This window comes from Gymnodraco acuticeps, unplaced genomic scaffold, assembly GCF_902827175.1.
Source record: "Gymnodraco acuticeps unplaced genomic scaffold, fGymAcu1.1, whole genome shotgun sequence".
NCBI lineage: Eukaryota > Metazoa > Chordata > Actinopteri > Perciformes > Bathydraconidae > Gymnodraco > Gymnodraco acuticeps.
Genome location: NW_022992126.1, coordinates 4,337,236 through 4,362,817, shown reverse-complemented (window position 1 = coordinate 4,362,817; position 25,582 = coordinate 4,337,236). Strand labels below are relative to the sequence as shown.

The window sequence follows — 25,582 nt, the reverse complement described above, 5'->3', positions numbered from 1 at the left end:
TGTTTTACATCTCATAATTACCCCAAAGGCCTTCACCCTGCAGAGTTCAATTTGTTTTAATCTATTTGGAAATTATTCATTCATAAATGTATCTTTGCAATATGGGAGACTTTTTAAGAACTTGTACAATTGTAGTTTGTGTCAAAGCTTATTTTGTGGGGCTGTCCTTTCGCACAGCGGTACTTTAAGATAAATGCTAATGTCAGCATGTTCACAATTGCAGTTCTAACAAGCTGATTTGTAGCCTATAGTACAGTAGGTTCAAGTTTTCCATGTTTTCCATTATAGTTTAGCGTGACTTCATTTGCCTTTTAGCAGGAAACACAAAGTCAAAGTGAGGCTGTAGAGCTGGAGGAAAAGCCATTATAATGTTTCCTCTGGGGACCATGACTGTAGAAAGTAACACAGCAACCATCCACTAATTCTGTATTTGTTACCCCAACTTCATGCCCTCACTCATAACCTCTGTCGTCTCCCTCGTAGGAAAACCGGCTGCGGCATCGTTTCAACATGATGGAAGACTACGACAGGCAGCAAGCACCACCTCTGCCCCCCCGCACCAGCTTTGAGAGGACAATCACTGTTGTCCGGGGCAACCGTAGCCTTGGTATGTTCTACGTCTTTCTCATGGTGATGGTGTCTTGGTGTGTGTACGTCGCTGGCATGGCGCTAATAACGCTAATTGGCGGTGTTGATGACGACTGCGCTGAAGAGGAGTGGTGAAATGATGTGCTCCTCATACCTGAGCGAGGAGATGATTTCTGTGCATGTGTGTGTGTGTCTGTGCATGTGTGTTTGTCTGATAGGCTAGTATGGTTGTAAATGGATGGTCAAAGTAATGTGAATGAATATGAATGAACCTTAAAACCAATGAGCATATTAACATTTGATATTTGTTTTTATACTCTAGTGTTGAGATTATATTAGTTATTTAAAAATGTCAGGGAGTTAACAACGGGGTGTAAGGCACTCCTACACTTTCATTTAAGGGCACTGTGCAAACTAAGTATAAGAAAACGAACGTATTTGTATTCTGGAAACGTGCTCTAATAAGGCACCGCACTACTTGTGTATGCGTGAAAGTTTAACATTATGTTAATTTCCAAAGGTAGAGAAAATCAAGGTAATAACCTACAGTCTGTGTGTCACTGCATGTGTTAGTATTTATCTGTTTATAACAGTGTAGGTCTTCCTGTTAAGATATGTATTGTAGCACGGTTTTCTGGACATCCACATGTGGAGGGTTTACAGATTGTCTGTGTTAATTTGTTACTCATGTTAATTTAAATGTATTCAAATGTAAGGCAGAGTTATGGTCTGTATCTTTAAGGCCCAAATATTTGGGATTTTTATGAGCAATATTTTTAAAGATCTTTTTGCACTTCTTTACATCCTTCCTATTGTTAGGTGCCATGGTCAATTCTATCCATCGGGCAACTAATGACTGAATGCCCAATTTTGATAACATGAGACATGCTAACAGTGTATGGTTGGTTTGTACTTCAAGGACTGTATGGGTTTTAGAGCAGGTTGTTAAAGGAGAAGGTTTGATGGATTATAATGAGGTCTTTGTTTCTTGCCTTGCACGTCTAAAAACACGAGTATATACAGCCTGGTTAGAAGTCTTTGTTCTTGAATGGTGTGAACCTAATGCATTAACATGAAGAAGTTCCGTTGAGATCAGAAGAAATAGAATTTCATATAGAAAATGTCATCTCGGAATTTACCATTAATTATTAAAACACTTTCATTAGTCTGTAATAAAATTAATGTATTATGATGATGCAGTGTTGTAGGAAACAAATACCTTTGGATTTAGAGACATTCATCATTATTACTTCAGACTTGCTCTCATGTCTTTGAAATGTCTTCTGTCTGTCTTATCAGCGTCAGTAGCTGTGTCTCCAAACGATTGTTTTCCATGCACTATGATTGTATTGTAATTTGAATGTTATACAAAAAGCAATAAACTATTTATTTGATCAAAAATAAGCACAAAGTAATTTCTTTGACCATTTTCAAATTATGACCATAGTGTTGTGGATGTGCGTAGTCCTCCATTAGATGTCATTGTAGGGTGCAAACGCCATATTGTAGACTAGACTTCCTAATTTGTTGTAGCCTTCCCTGTCTACAGTGTGTGTGTGTGTGTGTGTGTGTGTGTGTGTGTGTGTGTGTGTGTGTGTGTGTGTGTGTGTGTGTGTGTGTGTGTGTGTGTGTGTTGGTGAAGTGTGCACGTGTGCGTGTGTGATGCCTGATTTACCTGCTTCTGCCTGTTTGCATTAAAGTAGTGTTTGTGTAATCCGCCTAGTGTCAGATTTGATAATGCCAAAGTCAGGTGTTTGTGCGACTTGCATGTGTTCACCCTCCAGTCACCTGTGGCCTTTGACCTGTGTGTGTGTGTGTGTGTGTGTGTGTGTGTGTGTGTGTGTGTGTGTGTGTGTGTGTGTGTGTGTGTGTGTGTGTGTGTGTGTGTGTGTGTGTGTGTGTGTGTGTGTGGTGTGTGTGTGTGTGTGTGTGTGTGTGTGTGCACCTTAATGCGAGTTTGGCTGAGGGTGATGCTTTGTAAATGTCAAGCATGTGTCGCCATGTTTGTGTGCTAATCTGCCTAGTGTCTGTCTTGATTATGCTGATTATGCCACTGTCAAGTGTTTGTTTGGACGACTGTCTGTCTCTTTGGCATGCAATCAAAGCAGACTTAGCCAACCCTCCACTCACCTGTGCCCATGTGTGTGTCTGTGTACGTGTGTGCGTGTTGGCAGGGATGTCGGTGAGTGCTATCAAGGACGGCTCAGGCATGCTGGTGCGCAGCGTGGTCCAGGGGGGCTCTGTTAGCCAGGATGGCAGGCTGGGGGTGGGGGATGCCATCTTGGCCATCAACAGAGAACCTACCTCCAATCTGACCAACGCCAGGGCCAGAGCCACGCTCCGCAGACACTCTGTCATAGGGCCAGAGATAAGGTGAGGAGCCGGTCACTGTCTAACAACATTACCATTTAAGAGAGTTTTGCTCTGAGCTGAAAATAACACAGGTGATGCTTACTGTTACATCACAGTTTAGCTCGACAACTCTATAAAAGCTCTTATGAGCAGTTTAAAGGTCCCTATTATACTGTTTTTCATTACTTTAATATAGGTCTCAGATATATACAAAACATGTCTCTGAAGTGTTTGGCTGAAACACCAAACAGATCATGCATTGTAGCATCCCACAATCCCCTCTGTTTCAGCCCTGTTTCAAAAGTGCTGATTCTCTTGTTACTTTAAATGGAAATAAGGAGCCACTCCCCACGCCCCTCTGAGAGATATTTGGTTAAAAAGAACATAATTGGCCAAAAAATAGTTTTGACATCATAAAGTGGCCAAAATCTGATCAGCTCATTTTCAGGCAGGTTTTTATATAAATGGATCAGGACAAAAAGTGAGCGAATCTTTTTTCCTGAAACGTTCAGAATCTCTTTACACAGAGGGGACACATGTTGATGTATAAAAGACACGAAAAAGTGGATTTTGCATAATAGGTGACCTTTAAAGGATTATTTTGTCGATCTCAAACTGATTTTTAAATATTAGCAAAGTAATCCTTTGCATTCTATCCTCTCCATCATTGAACTTCCTCTGAATCACTTCTACTCAAAAATCTTCAGACTGTGTTCAGACACACTGGATGTGCAGCACTGTGCGTCACCCTCTCTACAGCGGCTAAAATGATGCTTCATATCCCTTAATTGTTGCAGAGAAACCCTATGGCTCTGACGCCCCACATGGCGCCATCAAGTAGTATAGTCACAGCACTACATGATTTTCTAATGTTGACAGTAGCAGGGCAGAAATTCTTTAGTTTTAATTTGTTTTTAGCTAAACACATGAATTGATGCCGTGCTGTTACTGGGCCTTTTTCACAGCAGACATTTAAACTTGGCATGGTAGTACATGCCTACATGGCACAGGTGTTGCTAATAACATCAAAGATGGCTTCATTCCCAGTGAGTCATGACACTCCGGCATCGGTAAGGACCCTGAAAAAAAGCAGCTAAGTAGAATTCTGTCTTCATTAGTTTCATTGTTTAACACCTGTGCTTTTACTGCTGGGACATGTCAAACGGCCTTCTGGGAAAAGGGCCTATAGCTTAAAAACCACCAGATACTGTATGTTCACTTAATCTGCCTAATTACTGTAGATATCTGCTGAGGCTGGAGTTGGGCAGAATTGTTTTGGATGAACAAATCTTAACCGAGCTAGCTTGATGGTATTGGAACATCTGTTGCATATAAAAAACATATAATGTAAATATACCATCAGTGCAATCTGACCAAAGCTTTATATTTCTCAAGTGCACACAGTGATGCGCCTTTAACAGCGGTCTCACAATCTTATATTTTGTAGTTTCTAATTAAGCTGATACTGTGTCTCTTAAATGTTACACATCACATGGTATCCTTGCTGTTTATATATTCTGGGGTTGTAAGATCTTGGAAATTGTAAACGGGCTCAGTGGGCACAACTAATGGCACTAAACCACATTACATTAACAGCATTAAAGTAGGATATGTGAGTGTCACATTTTACTCTGATTCCAGTAAGTTATGTAGCTCAGTTATTGATTACACACATACACTGAACAAAAATATAAACGCAACACTTTTGTTTTTGCTCCCATTTTTCATGAGATGAACTCAAAGATCTAAAACATTTTCTATATACACAAAATAACCATTTCTCTCAAATATTGTTCACAAATCTGAACAAATCTGTGATAGTGAGCACTTCTCCTTTGCCGAGATAATCCATCCCACCTCACAGGTGTGGCATATCAAGATGCTGATTAGACAGCATGATTATTGCACAGGTGTGCCTTAGGCTGGCCACAATAAAAGGCCACTCTGAAACGTGCATTTTTGCTTTATTGGGGGGGTCCGAAAACCAGTCAGTATCTGGTGTGAGGGGTAGGGTTAGGGGTAGGGTTAGGGGTAGGGGTAGGGTTAGGGTTAGGGTAATGTTGTGAGTCGAGTGGTCCATGGTGGTGGTGGGGTTATGGTATGGGCAGGCTTATGTAATGGACGACGAACACAGGCCACTCGATTCACAACATTAACCTAACCCTAACCCTACCCCTAACCCTACCCCTACTCCTACCCCTCACACCAGATACTGACTGGTTTTCAGACCCCCCCCAGACACCCCCCAATAAAGCAAAAATGCATGTTTCAGAGTGGCCTTTTATTGTGGCCAGCCTAAGGCACACCCGTGCAATAATCATGCTGTCTAATCAGCATCTTGATATGCCACACCTGTGAGGTGGGATGGATTATTTCGGCAAAGGAGAAGTGCTCACCATCACAGATTTTTTCAGATTTTTGAACAATATTTGAGAGAAATGGTTATTTTGTGTATATAGAAAATGTTTTAGATCTTTGAGTTCATCTCATAAAAAATGGGAGCAAAAACAAAAGTGTTGCGTTTATATTTGTGTTCAGTGTATATATTCACTTACCCTTATGTCATAGTTTAAACACGTCTTTACTTGAAAAGCGAGAAAAACTGTTCTTAGTTTAAAGAAAATGTAGAAAGGTCCTATGGGAATGTGGAGAGCCATCAACCACTGAAGAAAAAGTTTAATTGAATACTGCTCATATTTTCCTAGATCTACCCATCTATGATCATATCTAGATGATATTGACAGTGTGTGTGGCCCGAATGAGTGAGTATTTGTAGATCATACAAATAAATATGTGCTGGTCACAATCATGACTTTCACAGCATCATCACATATAAACGATCTCGTCTCACTGCGGATCTCCATTACCACCTTGTTTTGACACTGCAGTTGACTGAGGCGCTGCAGTGATGTTAAATTAGATTAGATGATTACATTCTAAAGATGGCCTGAGGGAAAATTGGGTAAATTATTACTTGTTCTAACATCAGCACTTATGGTTCCACATTGACAATACTTGTTTGGCTGATTGGAAAAGTGCCCCATCTCCTGCACCGTGCTGCCCTGCACAACGCCCACTCAGTGTCTCTCTACCCCTTTCTCCCTCTTTCTCTCTCTCTCTCTCTCTCGTTTGCTTTTACAGGCACACACACACACACAAACTAACACACACACATACACATCCTTTCAATGGTCTAACCTCCAAAAACACATTTTTCCTGCTATGGGAAATATCTCTGAATAATTCATTGCTCATCTCACCTTGAACAGTGCACTTCTGAATAAAAGAGCGTTTTAAAGAGCCCCTCGTAGATGCACGGCACAACACACAAACCCGCACACACACATACTCATACTGCCTCCTCCTGACAGCACTGCAGACAAACTAACAGAGAGTGGAGGCAGATGAGTTGCTTTGGAAGCCTCAGAATAAGACAGACATAGAAGGGTGAGGGCTTGTTGCTATCAAACTGCTTCTGTTCAGATACGACAGGCTGTCCACAAGGCTCAGTCACAACAGCTTAGCGTGGAAGACCTGCATATTCAATCTGCCACTGTGAGTGGAATCAAGCTCTTTAAGGAGATTCGAACACCACGTCTACTGGTAGTGCCACACAAGAATGGAAGTGGGAGTGTTTGGCTTTAACAACGTCCTTGACACTTTCCCAAATGACATTGTTAAGACCGTAGCTCTGACAGATCCTGCTCACGCAAAACACTTTACTATTTCATCCGTCTTGAATCACAAATTGCATCTTGACATTGAAACATGCATTTCTCTGAAATGATTTCATTTTCTTTTCATCTTCTACCAGCTGCAGTACAAGCACTGTTAATGCAGTTGGGCACATCTATAATTGAATAGCACTTACAAACATCTGACATGTAAGACCGCAGCCTTAAAGTTAGTAGTTGTTTATTGATTGTTTTTCAGGTCTCACATTTTTTTAAACAAGTGAATTATTAATTGATAACTAATGATGATTACAACTGTTCAGCATTATTAAACATTACTTCAGTTATATCTAGCTTTCACTTCTGGTATTTTGTGATGCATACATTTTTATGATTATAAATATGATCAATTAATAAAATCATATATCAAAGTCATATTATTCCATTAAAGTAAGTCATCACATAATCCATCAATCTTGTTTGTAGATTTCAAGTGCAATGCCATGTGTCTAATTCCTTATCATATCAGTCACTGTCTGTTGGTAAAAGTTTAATTAATGTGGGATATGGAAACCAAGTATTGGGAAATCTTAAGTCATATTCTAAATGTTTTCACCCTGCCCCGACATTTATTTTCCTCCCCATTTATTTTCCCTCAGCATAACCTATGTCCCAGCCCATCAGGTGGATGAGTACCGCGTCCGTCTGAATTTACCCCCTCTGGCGTCCATCGCAGCAGACAGCGCCTCCTCCTCACCGACCCCGCCAACCCTTTCTCCAGAACCCGGCTCGACCCCGGCGAGATCACCAGGTCCAGTCAGAGCTGCAGTCTCCACTCCAGCTTCATACAGCCTAAAACCCTCTGCCACGGCCAATTTTAAAGCTGCAGATCCAGCAGTAGTCAGAGGCTCTGCTTCATCCAAAGCTTTAATCAAAGGTCCAGCCGCGGTCCCTACCATAACCCCGGCCCCGGACTCAAGGTAATGTAAGATCCAGAGGTCTCAGCCTATTATTTATGGCCACCTAATCCCTCCTCAGGCCCCACAGTGCAAGATAAACCTGCCTCAAGGTTTATTAGACTGCAGGGCTCCAGCTTTATTACATGTTGATGTGTTTGCTGCAGAGAATTCAGACGATGAAATACACTCTATACATTATGCCTGTTGTGAGCTCCGTGTGTTCACCTTAGGGTTTTGATTTTCATAGCAGCTAGTGTTTTTATAACTTTAACACATCACTTACTTCAGTTACCCGGCAGCTTAAGTCACACTAATGATCTGAGTTATTATCTGACACTTTAATTAACCGTATCCATGAAGGAAACAATGTGTTTCACTTCAGTATGCAACCAGCTGAGTTTGAGTCCCTTCCATTCCGTATTTTTCTCTTCTCCATTCTGCTCTCTGGTAAAGGCAAAAGCTTCTCTGAATGTTGAATCTCTCAGTTATATTTAGCTGTTCGCTTATGGATCTCAGTGCTGACTGTCAGCGAAAATGAATTGTTTCGCTTCTGTCTATCCCTGCTTTCGCTCCATCTTCTTGCCTCTGCCTTTCTCCTCCCTCCCTCACTCCCATTTCTCTCTGCAGCCTTTTCTTCACTCTTATCGATATGCTGTCTTTGTGTCTTGCTCTGCTAGTCTTCCCTCTTCACTATTTGTGTCCACATCTGTCTCTCATCTCTCTATTTGGTCTTTTTCTCTTTTCCCCATTTTCCAATCCCCCTCTCCTGGCTGCTCTCTTTCAGCCATGGTGGAACCATTTGTTCTGCCCTCTTCTGTAACTTAACTGGCTATCGGCTCCTGCTGTGCTGATAGCACCACTATCACTCACCTCCATGGGCTTATTACAGCCCTCCACCGTTAAATATATTCATGAAAAATTCTCTCCTTCTCTACCTCGCTTTCTCACTCACACATAAAAAGAGATACTGTATATACTGTATGTTTCAACACACATGCATTAAAATACTACCTTACTGTGAACTCGCTGGCAGAAAATATGTATTTCAGGTGTTTTTGCTCCTAAAGCAGTCATTATCTTTAAGGCCTGGCAATATAAATCACAACTGGCTATGTGTCAAAGTGTGTCATGACTTAAAAAAAGAATAAAGTACACAGAGAATACTTGTTATCCACAGGAATTCTGCCAGTATGAAGCAGACAAATGGTATTTGACTCACAACTTATGGCCTCAAAGTGATTGCTTGTTTTTTTCACCCATTTTCGCAAGATTATTACATGTTGAACAAAGAGAATGACGTTCTGTAATCAACACATTTTCTATTTAATATCACACATTGATTTAATATTATTTCTATTTGCATGTTTTTTTGCCATCAGTTGGCTGATTCCAAAACCTTGCATGAACAAGAAGGAGGGAAACAAAGAAGGACAGATTGTGAAGGAGAAAAGGGACAGGCGTAGCGCAGATGGGAAAATATCACAGCTGGAGGTAGAGACAAAGGTGGACGGTAAAGAAGACGGAGAAGAGGAGCTTCATTTTCATACCACAGTTTCTTGGGATCAGCCTAGAAGGTAGGTGAATCAGTGATTTAATTTGTGTTGCCGTTAGATTTTATTCAGATCTTCCATCCTTCTGCCTCTTTTTTTCTCAAACTCTGCCCATGATGCCTTTTTATTCTTTCTCTGCCAGAGAAGGCTTACTAAAATCCTAGTTTGCTCAAGTTATGTTCACAGCGGGGGAGAGCAACACAGAGCAGACTCAACATGCTCATATTTCTCAGGTCTAGAGAAACCGTTTTTTCACAACTTGTATTTATTGCATTTATGACTGTATCCCACTTATAAAATCACATAAGCTGCACTGTATGCAAAGACCAGCTTTTGTGTGAGTCTCACTTGCATGTATTATATTAATTTGTTTTGACTTATATTTGAAACTCTATCCGCTGTGGATAGAGATTCAAAGAAGAAAAAAAAACACATCCATTGGTTTAGTTCTCTTTCTTATGAATTTATGCCGTACTGCTCCTTACCAAGTAGATCTTCCTCTCTTCTTCAGGTGTACAGAGCACATCCATTATTCATCACTGCAATACATGAAGGCCTTTCAGCTCTACAATAAGTGTGAATGTTCCTTATATTCTGCTTTGTGCTCCAGTGTGCGGTTGACTCGAACACCAGGCCAGTCCCTGGGTATCAGCATAATGGGAGGCAGAGGCATGGGCCGGAGACTGAGCAGTGGAGAGATGATGAGGGGAGTCTTCATCAAGCACATCAGCCCCGACAGCCCGGCAGCACTTAATGGCACCCTCCAGACTGGAGACAGGATACTAGAGGTGTGTGTGTGTGTGTGTGTGTGTGTGTGTGTGTGTGTGTGTGTGTGTGTGTGTGTGTGTGTGTGTGTGTGTGTGTGTGTGTGTGTGTGTGTGTTTGTATGTGTGTGTGTGTGTGTGTGTGTGTGTGTGTGTGTGTGTGTGTGTGTGTGTGTGTGTGTGTGTGTGTGTGTGTGTGTGTGGTGTGTCTCATTCTGTGGCAATGTTCATTGAGGAGATAGAGAAGGAGACACACTTAGTTTACATTCCAGGAAAGGCAAGTGTGTGTGTGTGTGTGTGTGTGTGTGTGTGTGTGTGCGTGCGTGCGTGCGTGCGTGTGTGTGTTAATGCTTATGTGTTTGTTGAATGAGCATGGATTTATATACTGTATACATGTTCTGTTTACTGTGTGTGCACTGTGGAAACATGTGCAGCGCTTGGGTTTATGAAAGATGGTGATTTGATGATATAGTAAAAACCAATCTTATTTTTACTCCAAGGTTGAGCTCTTTTTCGTCTTTATACAATACAGGATTTTATACAATGCAATGAACGAACCTCCATGCCACACTCTGGTGCAACAGTTTTAAGCACAAACTATAGTGCACATTTGTGTCTCTTTCCAACATATATTTGAATTACAATACTGGGTAAATCCGTATAACGACATTCATTTAATCCTAAATACATAGAAATAAATCTTGTGGGACATCTTATTTAGCGATATTTGACCATTAAACATTAGAAAACGTACCATTAGCCCTGCGATCTTGCTATATAGTTTCTACTGAGGTAGCCATCGCTTTTATGTATGTGTAAGGTCATTGTAGATTATGTTCTCATTGCAGGGTTGCCTTAAGGTGAAAATTGGATTAACAGGATTGACACATCATTGTGATTACTAGATTTTTTAAAGGTCATTTTTCAAATAAATTGTCTCTAATGTTGACTCGGCCAAGGTGTGTGGAGTGGACCTACGAGATGCCAGCCATGAGCAGGCAGTGGAGGCCATCCGCCGGGCCGGAGACTCTGTGGTCTTCCTGCTCCAGTCTGGACAGCACAGATCTCAGGTACTGCATCTCAGAAAAACAAGTACTTGCTTAGTCATACAATGTGCAACGAATACTCAAGTACGATTACATAATATTCTGTTTTGTTTTATTGAGGTCCCAGATTATTTCACTGAATCATAATACTCAGCAAGTGCAAAGAAAATCTGCAGTTTATATTCTGTTGGACAACTCCATCAGAAGTTTCAGCAATGTTTGCGTCGGAGTTTGTGGCATTACAATATAATGTACACAGTTCACAAGGCTTGTTAAACAAACGTTTATTTAACTGAAAACCTATTTAGTATAACATATTGGATGCATAATTTGAAGCATCTGCAGTATGTTTCATAAAGATATTCACCTGCCTTCGCTACTTTTTGTGTTTTCGCCCACAGTCCCCTATGCTTGCCAACCACGAGAGACTGACTCCACAGTGTTACTCACACAGCAGCAAGGTAACTGCTCTACCAGATAACTTACGCTGTACATTCTCTCTCTCAAAATATACTACCGCTTTGAGAGTGGTAATGCGTATTGTAGAAATTGATATGAATGGGGTATATATATCTATTTAAATTAAAAAAGCAGTCCCTACTTATTTGTTTCGAGGTCGTGACTGCTACAGATGACAAGCTGTGAAACCAATTTCCTCAGTTTGTGTTCCCACACAGTTACTGATGTTTGGCTGACTATGGCTGTAGTGTATAGAGAATGTTATACTGTATTATGCACTTTATTATATATATGAGTCATTAACACCTTCATGGTATTCCAAAAAGAATTGAGGTCTTTGAGAAGAGCTTTGAATATTTTTTGTGGGGTAAAATATTTGTTTCCCTTCATGATTGTAGGAAGCAGAGAGTCTGAGTCTGTTCCTTAGTGTATGCCCTACAAACCCCTTCACTCCCACCCCCTTTAAGGTTGGTACATTGATGTCTTGCGTGTGTTATCATGGGTATGCAGCATCTTAAAAGACTGCATTAGCATTTGCACTAAACCAACTTCCAAAAACTTAATTAACGTGCTTATTTGTAGATAGAACCCTTGTAGTTCAAAGTCCCTTGCAGCTACCTTGTTTGTTTAAACCCTTTGTTTTTCTCTTTGGTGGAGATGCATAACTCTCTAAATAGACAGCACTTCCTTTTGAAGTTATTTTTCTATGCACTTGTAAGTTGGTTAAAAAATAATGCATGATTCTGGTCATCTTTCATGTTATTTTTAGCCGACATCAAAACTGTGTTCATTAATTTATCCTATTCGTCAGTTTGTCCCACGGCTACATCAAGCACACTGAACAAGCCTCAGGGGTGCTTCAACTCATGCCCAAAGGACCCCTGAGGCATCTCCAACTCTGCCTGTTCAATAATGCAAAACTTCTCCCAAGGTACCTTCGACAACATCCAATAAAACAGATCGGAGGAGCCCCACTACTGTCCCAACACCAATCACAGTGGCAGCTGGAGAAGAGGGCGATCCTGGCAGGAGTAAGTCTCCATTATAAAAACGTCACAAACACTTAGACAGGAATCCCTTAAAGCCCCTTAAAAAAGGAGCTTTGTGGCGTTTGTAATGTGGCCACTTTTACACAGCGCAGGACAGGTCACGTGATGGGCCCTATGGCTCAGAGACTTCACGTTACACCTTTCCATTACAAAAGAAAAACCTGTATAACTCAATCAAAAATATCAAGAGTTTCACCAATATTCAGAAATTACATTTTTATTTTTTACAATATGCAAATGTATTCAATGTTCATTTATTTACAGCTATCAATCTTATTATTTTTCATGACATTCACTATGGAGATACTTGGCCATGTTCATACATTAGTGAGAATGCATTATGAGCCAAGAATGCAAAAGCCTAAATAATTTTGTTTCTCTACAGTATGTTCTGGGAGAGCAACTTTGGTTTGCCTTTTATCTTTTATTTTTGTATTCTTTGGCATAAAAAAAAACTGTTATTCAAGTTATATGCATTCTTTGTTTTTGCTTCATGCCCTTATTGTATTAAAATTGCCCTGAGGAATTTTCTTGTGGACAAACAAAGTTTTGTGTTTACACTCGGTTTTACTCATCAAGATGCTTTGTGCATATTTTGAGGTATAGCAAATGTGTTGAATATATTCCTTTTCCTCATAAAACAAAGGCAGATTTTCTTAACAGTTTGAAACCTGCATTGCTTACATTCATGATCACATCTTGCTGTATTATACACAGTATATTGCTGCCGGAACTTTACTGTATCCTTTGGATCAATAAAATCAACTAATAAAAACACTGATCCATAGACCATAGTGCTGATAGCGTTAACAAAGAAAACCCCTCAGGGTACACTTGAGGGAGTTTATGTGATCATGCATATTAACAAATATGTAAATGTGATTATTTTCAAATATTTATTAGCACAGGTTAATACACATGTACAAAGACTAATTCACACACTCACACACACTCCTTTAGGCTGTAATGCTTCCTCTACACATGTCAGGGGGAACATGTATCATTCCTCACTTTCCCTTTTGCTTAAACAACATATTTTTCTCATTGTTTACTCTTGTCCCTCCTAGAAAAAATGCTTCAGCGTTACGGCAGCCTGTCAGGAAAGCTCCATATGATTGAGCTGGAGAAGGATCCTGCGGCTCGCGGCCTGGGAATCAGCCTCTCTGGAAACCAGGATGGTTCCAGGGGCCCGCATGAGTGTCCATGTGGGCGGAAATCGACCCTCAAGGACCTGCTGGTTTGGATGGGAGGATATGTATCGGAGACGAGCTGCTCGAGGTAAGGAGGAATCTTGAATGGGAACAGTAAGAAAAATCAGTTACGGTTGACATTTACACACTTTTGGGGGACAAGAAAGGCCTGGAGTCCTAGAGAGAGAGAAAATCTTACAGTCAAAATTGAGAGCAGCAGAAAGAGAGCAGTGGGTTGTGGGTTGGAGTCATGGATGAGTAGAGAGCGTTGAGTGCCTGCACAGTAGATTTATCAGACAAATTACCAATTTTGAAGGATGGCTGGTCCTGGGCTGGATTTCTAGCAATGAGCAACCGTGTAAAAGAGATGATATCGAGGTAGAGGAGAGGCTGATGGCTGAGAGGGGCAGGGGAGTCGGAGGAAGGTGGCAGAAAGGCAGATTTATGTGGCGCTGGATGGGATAACGGAGAGGAAAGGCTGAGATGGCAGTACATGATGTGAATTTTTGTCCAGATCAACGGTCAGATCTTGTATGGCCGAAGTCAACAGAACGCATCCACCATCATCAATAACGCTCCATCGAAAGTCAAGATCATTCTCATCAGGTAACATGCAGAGGTTTTGTTTCTGATTGGCATTTGCATTTCTCCAATCAGGATATTAGAGTCTGATGGTCAGCTCAGGAATGATATCAGATTTTTTCTTTCTTTTTTACTAGAAATAAATCAGCCCATGGTCCAGCGGCGCAGGGATCGACAACAGAGTGCAAGGACACAGTGGACTCCCAGGCAGACTCTACAGAGTGTGGACCCAGAGACATCCAGCACATCATCTTACCTCAGGTGCATTTCCTTCAGTTCTTCTTGGCATTAACAATTTTCAGGCCTCCAGCTTCACATATCTCGAGAGCTCAAAGAAACCAGTTGGCTTATAGCAGACTCCCACATCGTTGTAAATATGATAGTGAATACAGATTGTGTATACAGCACTGCTATAAGCTTTGCTGACTCAAGAGCTTGTTTCTTTCCTACAGGATTACGTAGGTCTTGGTCTTTGCCTGGCAGAGGGGGAGGTGGTCAGGTCCCTGGTCCAGGACGGCACTGTCAGTAAGGTGTGACATCACAAGTAGTATCATCATCATATATCTGTATCTCAATCATTTCAGTGTTTTTTGTTCATTTCCAAACTATAGTGTGTGTAAATTACCATCATCGCTTACTTATTTATTGAATATGAATATGCAAAAGTGTGTGATTGGATTATTATAAGGCAAAAATATCTGTTGGAAAAAAGTTGTGGCGTAAAAAGGGCAATGTTCTAAGATTTAGCTGAGCCTAAGTATAAAGTAGCATAAAATGGGTATTCTCACGCAAATAATAAGTAGTTGAGTGAATGCACTTTTGGAGTGAATGTCCAAAATACATTCCAGAATGTTCTTTTTTTAAGTCAAAGATTATTATCAATATATATGCTGGATATTCTGCTTTTTATCATGAAATTGTCAGCCTACAACACACACTTTTGAGTTATTCCAGCATACAGGTTGCACAATATTTCATCATTCTGCATCCATGCTTCCTCAATGGCCTGACTAAACATTGTCAATCAGAAAAAAGATGGAGTAATAATCACCCCCTTACTGTACTGTATACAGCTGTTAGCTATGATGTGAAGTTCTGTAGTCTCTTGGTATTCCTGGTTTCTAATATTAACATTACATTAATGTAAACATTAGTAACCTTGAGATAATGCTTGCCGTGTTTTAAAGTGATGTCGTCATGCACTAACAGGCTTTCATGTAGGGCTCCAGGCAACAGTAATTCAGATTTTTTTCCAGAGGGTGTGTTTGATTTTTAATCTAACTTCCTCTCCATTGTTCTGCTTCAGATACTTTTATACATTTCTTACTTGTATTCCATTTTCTATTCATGATGCTGTCTGGGTGCAGGATGGCAGGATAAAGGTTGGAGACAGAATCATTGCAGTGGGTGATGAACCTGTGGCAGGACTGTCAGTGGACAAGGTGCACAAACACACACACACACACACACACACACACACACACACACACACACACACACACACACACACACACACACACACACACACACACAAGGTCGAGCTGATTTAATGATTTATGACTTGCTTGTCTTCTCTGTATTCAGGTGTCCAATTTGATTCTCAAACATCGGGTCACTGTCAAACTCTCCATCAGCTGCTCCAAGAGTCTCTCCCCCTCTCTTTCTCTTCCTCCCCAGTCATCTAATTCCCCTGCCTCTCTCTCCCCCCGATTCTCTCCCTATTTCCTTCTCTTCATCACTCAACTCTATGCAGACCTCTCCTACCGGACGTTCTGATTGGCCAGTATCAGCTCCCACAACTTCTGACCCCATGAGCTGCCCTGTAATGCCTGGCACGGAGACCACCATAGAGTTTTGTAAAGGAAATGTAGGCCTTGGTCTCAGCATTGTAGGAGGATGTGACACTCTGCTGGTGAGAACAGCCATTTAAAAGTGATTCATTCAACACATGTGAATCTTTATTGACACAATCCATGCATCTGTACACGAATTGTCAGTCTTAGTTTGGTGTGAAATGCAATGCTTCAATGCTTATTTAATGTCGCTCTATTGGTTTATCTGTAGTAAATATCTTTCTGGTTTTCCACTAGGGGGCAGTAATAATCCATGAAGTAAATTATGGAGGAGCCGCACAAAGAGATGGAAGGCTGCAGGCCGGAGACCAGATACTAGAGGTATTATGGCACACACAAAGAAACCATTTTATATTAATTTGACTGAATCAGTAACCGTTTTTTAGTGTCTGTCTCAAGCTGTAGTGATTAGATGATATTCCATTTAATTGACTATTTCTGTATCATTTTGTTGTCAACTTCTGATATCAATATAACATATTAATCATGTGGTTCAGATTATTGAAGACAACACACATAAGTTAACATTTCTGTGAATGTACAAGGTTAACAATGACCAACATAAAACACTATGATGCTGAAATAAAGCCAACAGGAAGTGGAAAAACATTGATTGGTTGAAGCAAAGACATGTTTATAGATTGATTGCCTTCAATAAAGCCATCAATTATGATAACACACTGCTTGACATTACAGTATTTGTAAAATCTGCTTTCTGTGTTGTAAAAATAAAGCTACTTCTTACCTCCTGCCTCTCTCTCACACTTTTCAGGTAAATGGTATAGACCTGCGACAGGCCACTCACGATGAGGCCATCGGCGTGCTGCGGCTCACCACCCAGCGTGTCCGCCTGTGTGTCTTCAGACACCAGGAAGCGTACAGCGAGGAGGACCTGTGGGACGTCTTCAGCCTGGAGCTGAGGACTCGTCCTGGAGAGGGGCTAGGGTTCACCACAGTGGGAAAGAGGTATGTATTCTTAATATTGTTTAACAAACTTGGAACATTTAAGCGATTTATTTTGATTTATTTTTGTAGATTTTCTCCAATTTTTCTTTTGGAAAACAATGTGGTTATTTTTACTTTTTAATTAATTGACGCACCTCTGATAGAAAAACAATAATAACCCTTATAGTTGTATGATAATGAAATGTCTCTGGTGACAGCCATACTTTCACTGTCGACTCCCATTTACAAATATCAGAGAAGGAGATTATTTGTTGACTTCTAATGCCTTTACCCAGTTAGAGGTCAGGGACTCTGTAGCATCAGGTAACATTATTGTAAAAAAGATAGATACCTAATTCAATAAATCAATAATAAATCAAGTGTGACGTTATGCGAAACAGCAGGATTACAGGTCACATAATTCAGTCTGCAAGTGTGGAACAGACGCAGTGTTTGACCTCTGTTTTCTCTCAACAGTAATGACACGGGCATCTTTGTGTCAGATATCATCAGAGGAGGCATAGCAGATTCAGATGGCAGGTTGTTGCTAGGTGACCAGATTCTGTCAATCAATGGGGAGGATGTCCGTGCAACATCGCAGGAACATGCACACAAGCTTCTACAGGTCTGACACATTCACACTGTCACATACAAATTCAAAGAAGAGAGTTATAGATTTGTTTTTACAGATTCACCATCTTATGTGAGATGTGTCACTTTTCTCTCAGAGTTGCAGTGAAGCGATGCACCTGGAAGTGGCTCGTTTTAAAGCGGGGCTGCAGTACTCACAGCAGAGCCTGGTAAGCTGTTTCCTGTGGCTCTCTGTGTCTGTGTTATTAAACTACTTTCTTGCACTATTTTAACAGTAGCACTTTGTGAACCTAGGAGTACTATAAGTTGTGTTTTACCCAGAGTGAAGACTCTGACTGTTCAACCCTGACCCCCCCAAGTGGATGTGATGCTTCCCTCGGTCACCAGAGGGAGACAGATCATAAGACAGGGAGCTACTGTGAGTTGTACTTGTGCTCTGAAAGCATATCTTTATTAACTCTTGTGGTTCAATCACAATTTACTTTGAGTGGAAACAATACTGTTAAAATCTCTAAGCCTAATGTGTTATGATATACCTCCAACAGCCTTTCAAGACTTCCCTGAGAGAAGAACAATAATAATACATAAGGTAAGGCACAAAATCTTGAAATAAAATGGTTTTCTTTGTAAGTGCCCAAGACAATTGGAGACCTTTAGATGTTCATCTATATTTTTTTCAAGGTTGCTATATCATTCTTAAACCCGTGATCTTTTGATATTTTACTTCAAATGACAAATTCGAAATCAAAGATATAAATAGCCTTACTGCTTCTCTAATGTGCAGTCTGCCAAGTGATTCACTGATATTGTCTATTGAGGTCTAAAATGTGTGTGTGTGTGTGTGTGTGTGTGTGTGTGTGTGTGTGTGTGTGTGTGTGTGTGTGTGTGTGTGTGTGTGTGTGTGTGTGTGTGTGTGTGTGTGTGTGTGTGTGTGTGTGTGTGTGTGTGTGTGTGTGTGTGTGTGTGTGTGTGGTATCACAACAGGGTCCATGTGACTCCCTGGGCATCAGTGTAGCAGGAGGAATGGGCAGTCCCCATGACAACGTACCTCTTTTTATTGCTTCCATGGATACCAATGGATTGGCTGCCAAAACGCAGCAATTACAGGTAGGTAATACTGCCTCTCAAAAAATATGTTATTCATAATGTTTCAAATATACAGTTTGGACTATAACAATCAGAAATACATTGAGTGTATATATAGAGGATGTCTCAGTTGTACAATAGGGAAAGCACTCTACCATAAGCACTATAATAAATGATGAATGTTCCACAATTCAATAAAATGTCCTTGCAAATATCGAAGTACTTTTGTGTGTCGATCAGATAGGAGACAGGATCCTCACTATCAATGACGTGTCCATAGAGGGAATGACTCATGTCCAAGCTGGACTCCTGCTGAAGACGGTCACAGGAACCATCAGTCTGCAGGTAATGTCACAGACGCTGAGACATGCAGTAGCTAATCTAAAACGCCTGTGAGTCACTAGATTGGGAACATTTTGAAAGGTTTGAAAACCAAACCTGCGTCCTCTACTGTACTGTATATATCATGTTTACTTTGACATCACTAAGACGTAATTATTTATTTATTTAACAGTAAAAAAGTAGATTTAGGTTTAGGTTATGGTGTCAGTCATCCTATTATTATCATTATTTTTCCATGCGAACATGATACTGTATTTCTAAGACAATACTGTGACTGACACTGATTTCCAGTGTTTGTTTTCATGTTATTTAGCCTCTGGAAACATTTTTGTTGCAAGAGAAAAAAGCAAAAATGATAGGAGCTGAATTTTAGTTGTTACTGACAAGAACATTGTGTGTGAAAAAAATAAATTACACATCAAAAGCTTTTAGATTGTTCGTACCCTATTATATTCACATAAGTACAGGTTTATTAGATAACTTTAGTTAGATTGAGCGTGTGTGTGTGTGTGTGTGTGTGTGTGTGTGTGTGTGTGTGTGTGTGTGTGTTTTTTCTAGGTGGCAGCGGGTTCTGGTGGCTGCAGTACAAACGACCACACTGATGTGCATCCACGGTCGTCAGGCCAACCCAGCAACCTGCCTCGCTTTCATAACAACCTCAGGTAAGAAGCAGTTTCCTGCCGTTGTAATTTATGATCTAACTCTGGCTCCCTTCTGGTTTATTCACCGAAAAAGGAAAAAGGCAGACCACAGTTCCCTAAACAATAATGAGAAAGTGCAGCCACTGTGTGAGAAGAATTGAGACAAATGTACTTTTGGACAGAATGACCTGCAGTGTTTCCTGGGATTGGTAATTTGCTGTGAGATTGATTGTTTTTCTAGGAAATGTTCCGCTTCAACAAAAACATTGAGTTTTTTTACCACTTATTAAAGTCAGTGATACATTTTAAGATACTGTAAAACAGGGGTGTCAAACTCATTTTCATCGCGGGCCACATTCGCATAAAGGTTGCACTCGAAGGGCCGGTTGTAACTATATAAATATATAATATATATATATAAAATGTATTATATTACATTATTTCCTCTGAATTGGATTATTATTGGATAGGATAATAACTTAGTAATTAACTACGTCTGAAAGCAGAAATCCAGGGCAAATAATTGCAAGTCTCTTCAGTGCGCATGTCACAAAACAAGATGCATTGTGGGACATGTAATTTATGGGCAACCTGCTTCTTTAACCGTATAATAAACGTATTATATTCTTTGCAAGCTCTTGCGGGGCCATATAACATGAAGTCGCGGGCCGGATTTGGCCCCCGGGCCTTGAGTTTGAGGCCCCTGCTGTAAAAGCTCTGGTAAATGTAGTTGTAATGTTGTATATATATTTTATTTGAAAGAAGTAAATGTACACAAATAAACCTGTAAAAAAGTATTTGTAACCCTACATTGACTACTGTGTTGTTGATATACTTTAATTCTGAAGAAAACTCTTTAATAATTATCAGATTAATCTCATTTTAAAATACAATACACACACACACACACACACACACACACACACACACACACACACACACACACACACACACACACACACACACACACACACACACACACACACAGCATAATTTAGAGCAGAGCTAGTTCAGCACTAGCATGGCCTGCAACACACCTTGTTCTTCTTCTTATTCCCTGCAGTGCTCGTACGTATGACACCATCTCTCTGGAGAGGGGCTCCTCAGGCCTGGGCTTCAGCATCGTAGGAGGGTTCAGCAGCCCTCACGGAGACCTGCCCATCTATGTTAAAACTGTCTTCGACAAGGTGAGAGAACATCCTTCAGGGAAATATCATGGGGATCCTAGTTCGAAACAGTAAAGATTTTAAATAATAACAATTAAGTGTTCATATACAGTTAAGGAAAGGATCACACAGGCTGGGAGCCTTTGAGTTTTTTAACATCTGCCAGTAAATAAGGATTATGTTAATATCCTGTAACTTTAAAAAGGTTTCAGTAGTTGAAAACATTACACCTTATTCATTCATAATGAACTCCTTTCCCAGTCACATCCGAAAGCACTTGAATCCTTCAAAAAATCTCTCAAAACTCACTTATTCACTCTTTCAAACTCTGATCAACAGAGCAACCCCCCCCCCACGTGTTTACTCCGCACTTGGATTAGGACTTTTGTTTATGTTTCTATGCTGATTTTATGTGAAGCGTCTTTGCGCATTAGGAAAAGCGCTATACAAATCCCATGTATTATTATAATGCTATTCTTCCTATTATTTTCCAGAAATATATATGTGATCATTTGTCATTACTGTATGTAATATCAGCTTTTACATTTCCTTTCAGTTCAGTTACTTGTCTTTTGGGTGTACCGTGTGTAATGGTGTTTTTAGCTTGTTATGTCTGATCTGCGCATGGTGAAGGACCGCTCTTGTCCTCTACAGGGGGCGGCCATAGAGGACGGCCGGCTGAAACGTGGAGATCAGATCATTGCTGTGAATGGACATTGTCTAGAGGGGGTAACTCACGCTGAAGCTGTGGACATCCTCAAGAAGACCAAGGGAACTGTAGTCCTAACGGTACTTTCTTGAGACACAGCCCACTGTGTCCAATTGTAGCTGCCTCCCGGTATCACAGCCTCACACAAACATGAGAAGGGTAAACCAGGACAGGTAAAGTCGTATAGAGGAGTAAAAAACTGTTAATGAATTCTAGTTTAATTTCGGGAAGCTACCTCTAACTGCAACTGGGTGCGTTAACGGGCACAATTGCCCAATATAAACCCAGATTCCTGTGAAGGTGTTATTACAAATCATTTGTGTATGTTATAAAAATCTTCATTTCCCTATCCAAATGACCTCTGTGTTGCAAACAGGCTATTTTAGAGTAACCGCAGAAGCAACAAAGGCATTTATTAAACAAGTCAACTGATGATAATATATTGTGTCTTAGTTATCCTGTTCGAGGTATTTATAATATAGATATGCAATGATATGCATCATTGCCCATGTAAACACATTCATGAATGAATTACCATCTCCAAAACCTCTGATTCTGCCGACAGTGCATATGAATGCAATAGATAATTTTCCTGTCACAATGTCAGATGTATTTACTACTGTCTTACATCTGTTCATATAGGGTTATCCACTGTGATTAACTCCTAAGACCCACAACATGCCAAGTGCTTCTGCCAATCTTTTGTATGGCAATAAGGTTTTAGGACATTTGCTTTAGAAGACTGTTGAATTTTTTTTCTTCATTCTCATATTCTAATCAATAAGTGTGTCATGATTGCTATATTTATCAATGTACTTTATCTATCTTTTAATAATCTTTAATATTGTGCATTTATTTACCTATTTAATATTGCTTACTGTTTTCATAACTTATACCTTGATCTGTTGTAGTAAGTATTGTTATAGTGCAATGTGCAATCTTTATTTAGAAATACTACATGTTTTATATCAATTTATATATACTGTAGCATTTAAGGTCTCTTCACATTCATTTATTTTAATTGTATTAATGTCAGTAGTCCTTAGAGCCACATCACACGTGGGTTTGGGATTGTGTAACATTGTATGACTGAATGTACTGTAAGGGATCTTATTAAATGTTAATTTGTTAGAGTTTTGTATACAGAACTTTTTATAGTTAAGGAATTCTGCTGTTCTGCTGTCTTACTTCCTGATGTACCTCTGTGTATTATGTTGTAGTGAAACAAGCAGGCACCTTAAAGCAGATTATATTTTAATGAGGAATGCGAACAACACAGAAATCTTTCTTGATTCTCTCTGTTGTCTCTCTGGGATAATACTGATAAGCTAGTGGATATCACATTGTTTAACTTTCAAATTCCACAGATGCAGACCATAGAGAAGTTTTAAGAAAATCTGCCATAACTAAACTTTTAAACAAGGATGTCTGTGCCTGAAGTTACATTTAAGGATACATGCAATTGTTTTGCATATTTTAGCATCTTTTTCGAACGAGTGAACAGAATTTGCTTTAGGGGGTGTTGGATTGTCGTTGTTTTTGATCTTTGTCTCTCTCTCTCACACTCTTTATTTCGGTCTTTGTCAAATGTGAATACATATCCAGAGTCACTGAGTTTAGTCAAGTGTGTGTCACACAGATTATCATGGTATGACAGGGTAGCACTAAATCACTAGAATAAGAAGAAGACTACAGTGACAACAGGAGAGGCAGTGGAGGAAAAAGGACTGAGGGTAATTAAATAAAAGTGACAATACGACCGTGTATGGTATAAATAAACCAAAAAAACACCTTAAAGGTGGGGTAGGTGATTTTGGAGTGCGCTAGAATTTGAAAATACACAGCCGGAACAAATCTGCCACTTCCTTACAGAGCCCCTCCTCCAACACACACGAACGCGCACATGACCAATGAGGGCACGAGATAAGTTTGTGCACAGATGGAAGGCTGACAGGCAGGTAGGCCATCCAGTTGTTTTAGCCGGGCCGGCTCAGATGATTGGTCGTGCTTTTTACAGTACGACGGCTTCCACAGATGGAATGGAAGATTTTTTGTGAAAGCACTTATTTCCATGGAATATAACAAAAAGTGTATCTCGAGCCGGTTTCTCAAACTTACCTATACCCCACCTTTAAAGATGAAAACAATTCCAACTAATAAGTATGAGGAATGGCCTATTTCAGAATAATGTATAGCATGGGACTCTAATTATTGATGCATTAATGTGTTCATCGCTTTCATGTTGCAGCTGGTAAAAGTTCATTTTAAATAATTAATCAAGTGTTATCTAAACCCATAACACTTCCTCATCCTGTATTGGTGAAATCATATTTTTGCATGAATCATCTTAATATAATGTCTTGTACTGTGCCTAAAGAGGAACAAATGAATGTTAAGGACAGGACAATAAGTATAAGCGGTACAACATTTTAGAGGAAGCTGAAAAAACAACTAAAAGAACGTTCTCAACCTGAGCTAGAGAAATGCCAAGGGAGAGTAAACCTGTGCCATGTTTTTGTTAATGCAGAAAACTTTTCCTTTAATTACTGGAGTTAATGTTGACAAGTTGACAAACAATTCATTTGCACACAAATGTCTCATTTAGGAAAGAGGAGGCATCTAGGGAGATCCTGTCTGGAAACTCCGCATTAATCAAAGCCATCTGTTCACATTGCAAGCTTTATTGAAATCCAGCCATCGCAGTCTGGTTTATCCTTCTCCAGATGAACAATTGCCTCGCCTAAAGGCTGGCGTGAAGAGGGTTTTAAGATGGAGAAATGGCTAGATGCTGTTTGGAAATCAACTGGAATGTTTTTCAACATAATAATTGTTAGTTTCTGGGAGATAAAAAGCTAATATCTGCTTCTTGTTTGGCATTTTATAACATAAATCTACATATTTTCTAATTTGTTATGATGTGATCTTCAATGAATTTCCATACACTTCTTTTGGAAGTTTCTGTTGGGCAGATGTATTGCAATATCTCTTTCTTCTCTATTATGAAGGGAGAAAACGTACCTTATTGTTTTCAATAACTTTCTCAAATTCACTTTCTTTCAAACATTTATAAAGGATTTGCCAGCAGGCAACAGCACCCCTCATGGCTATTCTCACCCTCTTTTCCCTCACATATTAAACCTACAGTGGGGCCTATCCAATGTGGCCGAAGAACTGTAATGCATTTTTACAGCAGCTAGGAGGACTTCCATGTGAGCACACTTGACATAAAAGGCACTAATGACCCTCCCTCTTGGGAAAGTAGCAGTGGCCAAATGATTGTTCTGTGACTGTCACATCTACCCATATTAATAAATCCCCAGGATTGTCTTTTTGCTGAGTGTAACCTGCTGGTACAGAAAGAACAGCCAACTGATTGTGGATCCAAAAGAAAATCCCTTTTTTTCCATCCATTCCCATGAGATACCAGCAAGCATTGCAAAAGTGCCATTCCTAAGCAATTCAGTCCAGTACTGAGTCTCACAATCAAGCTTTTCTGAAAGCAAGATACAAATATTGAGACTGGAAGTTTTACTATACATACTGTAAGCCTGCAGTAGTGACAGTAAATTACAGCTTATTCAATTAAATGTAGGTCCCACCAGTTTCATGTCACTGTAAGTCTAGGTTGTCAAAAGCAAATGAGTTGAACTAATGGGAAATGTGGTGCAGAGGAGCATGCATGCTTATGTCATGTTGCTTTATTCATTGGCATAGTGTGGAGGGAGAAATAATTAGACACCGTCACGCAGTTATAGCAGAGAAACACCGCATGATATGCCCCATCATCTTGTTATGAGTTTCAAAACCGCAGAAAATCTTCCTATAATTTAGATGGTTTGTATAATTCATTCATACTTTATGCACGATTCTTAATTCATTAAGAAAGCAGAAGTTTTTTTTGTCTCAAAATGTTTCCCCATAGAGTTCTAATTGCTATTTTCTATGATTGTTTTCTATTTTACCTCCGTGACATTTTTCGATTAATGTGAATCAAATTTGTTCCTATCCTAAAACTGCTCAGATTTAAGACACTAAG

The 25,582-nt window shown here is 39.9% G+C and overlaps 1 protein-coding gene across 1 annotated transcript in view; it reads left to right on the top strand.

Annotated features, from left to right (window-relative positions):
• Positions 1 to 22,466, top strand: part of si:dkey-92j12.5 (multiple PDZ domain protein) — a 37,490-nt gene extending 15,024 nt beyond the window's left edge. The window contains 29 exon segments of the mRNA XM_034203456.1: positions 484 to 607; positions 2,763 to 2,961; positions 7,274 to 7,594; positions 8,953 to 9,147; positions 9,734 to 9,911; positions 10,847 to 10,957; positions 11,335 to 11,394; positions 11,791 to 11,859; positions 12,324 to 12,423; positions 13,509 to 13,627; positions 13,629 to 13,649; positions 13,651 to 13,719; positions 14,146 to 14,237; positions 14,351 to 14,474; positions 14,666 to 14,743; positions 15,581 to 15,655; positions 15,798 to 15,907; positions 15,909 to 16,125; positions 16,304 to 16,387; positions 16,839 to 17,032; positions 17,489 to 17,636; positions 17,740 to 17,811; positions 17,924 to 18,020; positions 18,148 to 18,191; positions 18,587 to 18,709; positions 18,929 to 19,033; positions 19,589 to 19,692; positions 20,735 to 20,858; positions 21,492 to 22,466. Coding sequence (XP_034059347.1) covers positions 484 to 607; positions 2,763 to 2,961; positions 7,274 to 7,594; positions 8,953 to 9,147; positions 9,734 to 9,911; positions 10,847 to 10,957; positions 11,335 to 11,394; positions 11,791 to 11,859; positions 12,324 to 12,423; positions 13,509 to 13,627; positions 13,629 to 13,649; positions 13,651 to 13,719; positions 14,146 to 14,237; positions 14,351 to 14,474; positions 14,666 to 14,743; positions 15,581 to 15,655; positions 15,798 to 15,907; positions 15,909 to 16,125; positions 16,304 to 16,387; positions 16,839 to 17,032; positions 17,489 to 17,636; positions 17,740 to 17,811; positions 17,924 to 18,020; positions 18,148 to 18,191; positions 18,587 to 18,709; positions 18,929 to 19,033; positions 19,589 to 19,692; positions 20,735 to 20,858; positions 21,492 to 21,638 — 3,504 coding nt within the window. The 3' untranslated portion in view covers positions 21,639 to 22,466.
• The last annotated feature ends 3,116 nt before the right edge of the window (positions 22,467 to 25,582 follow it).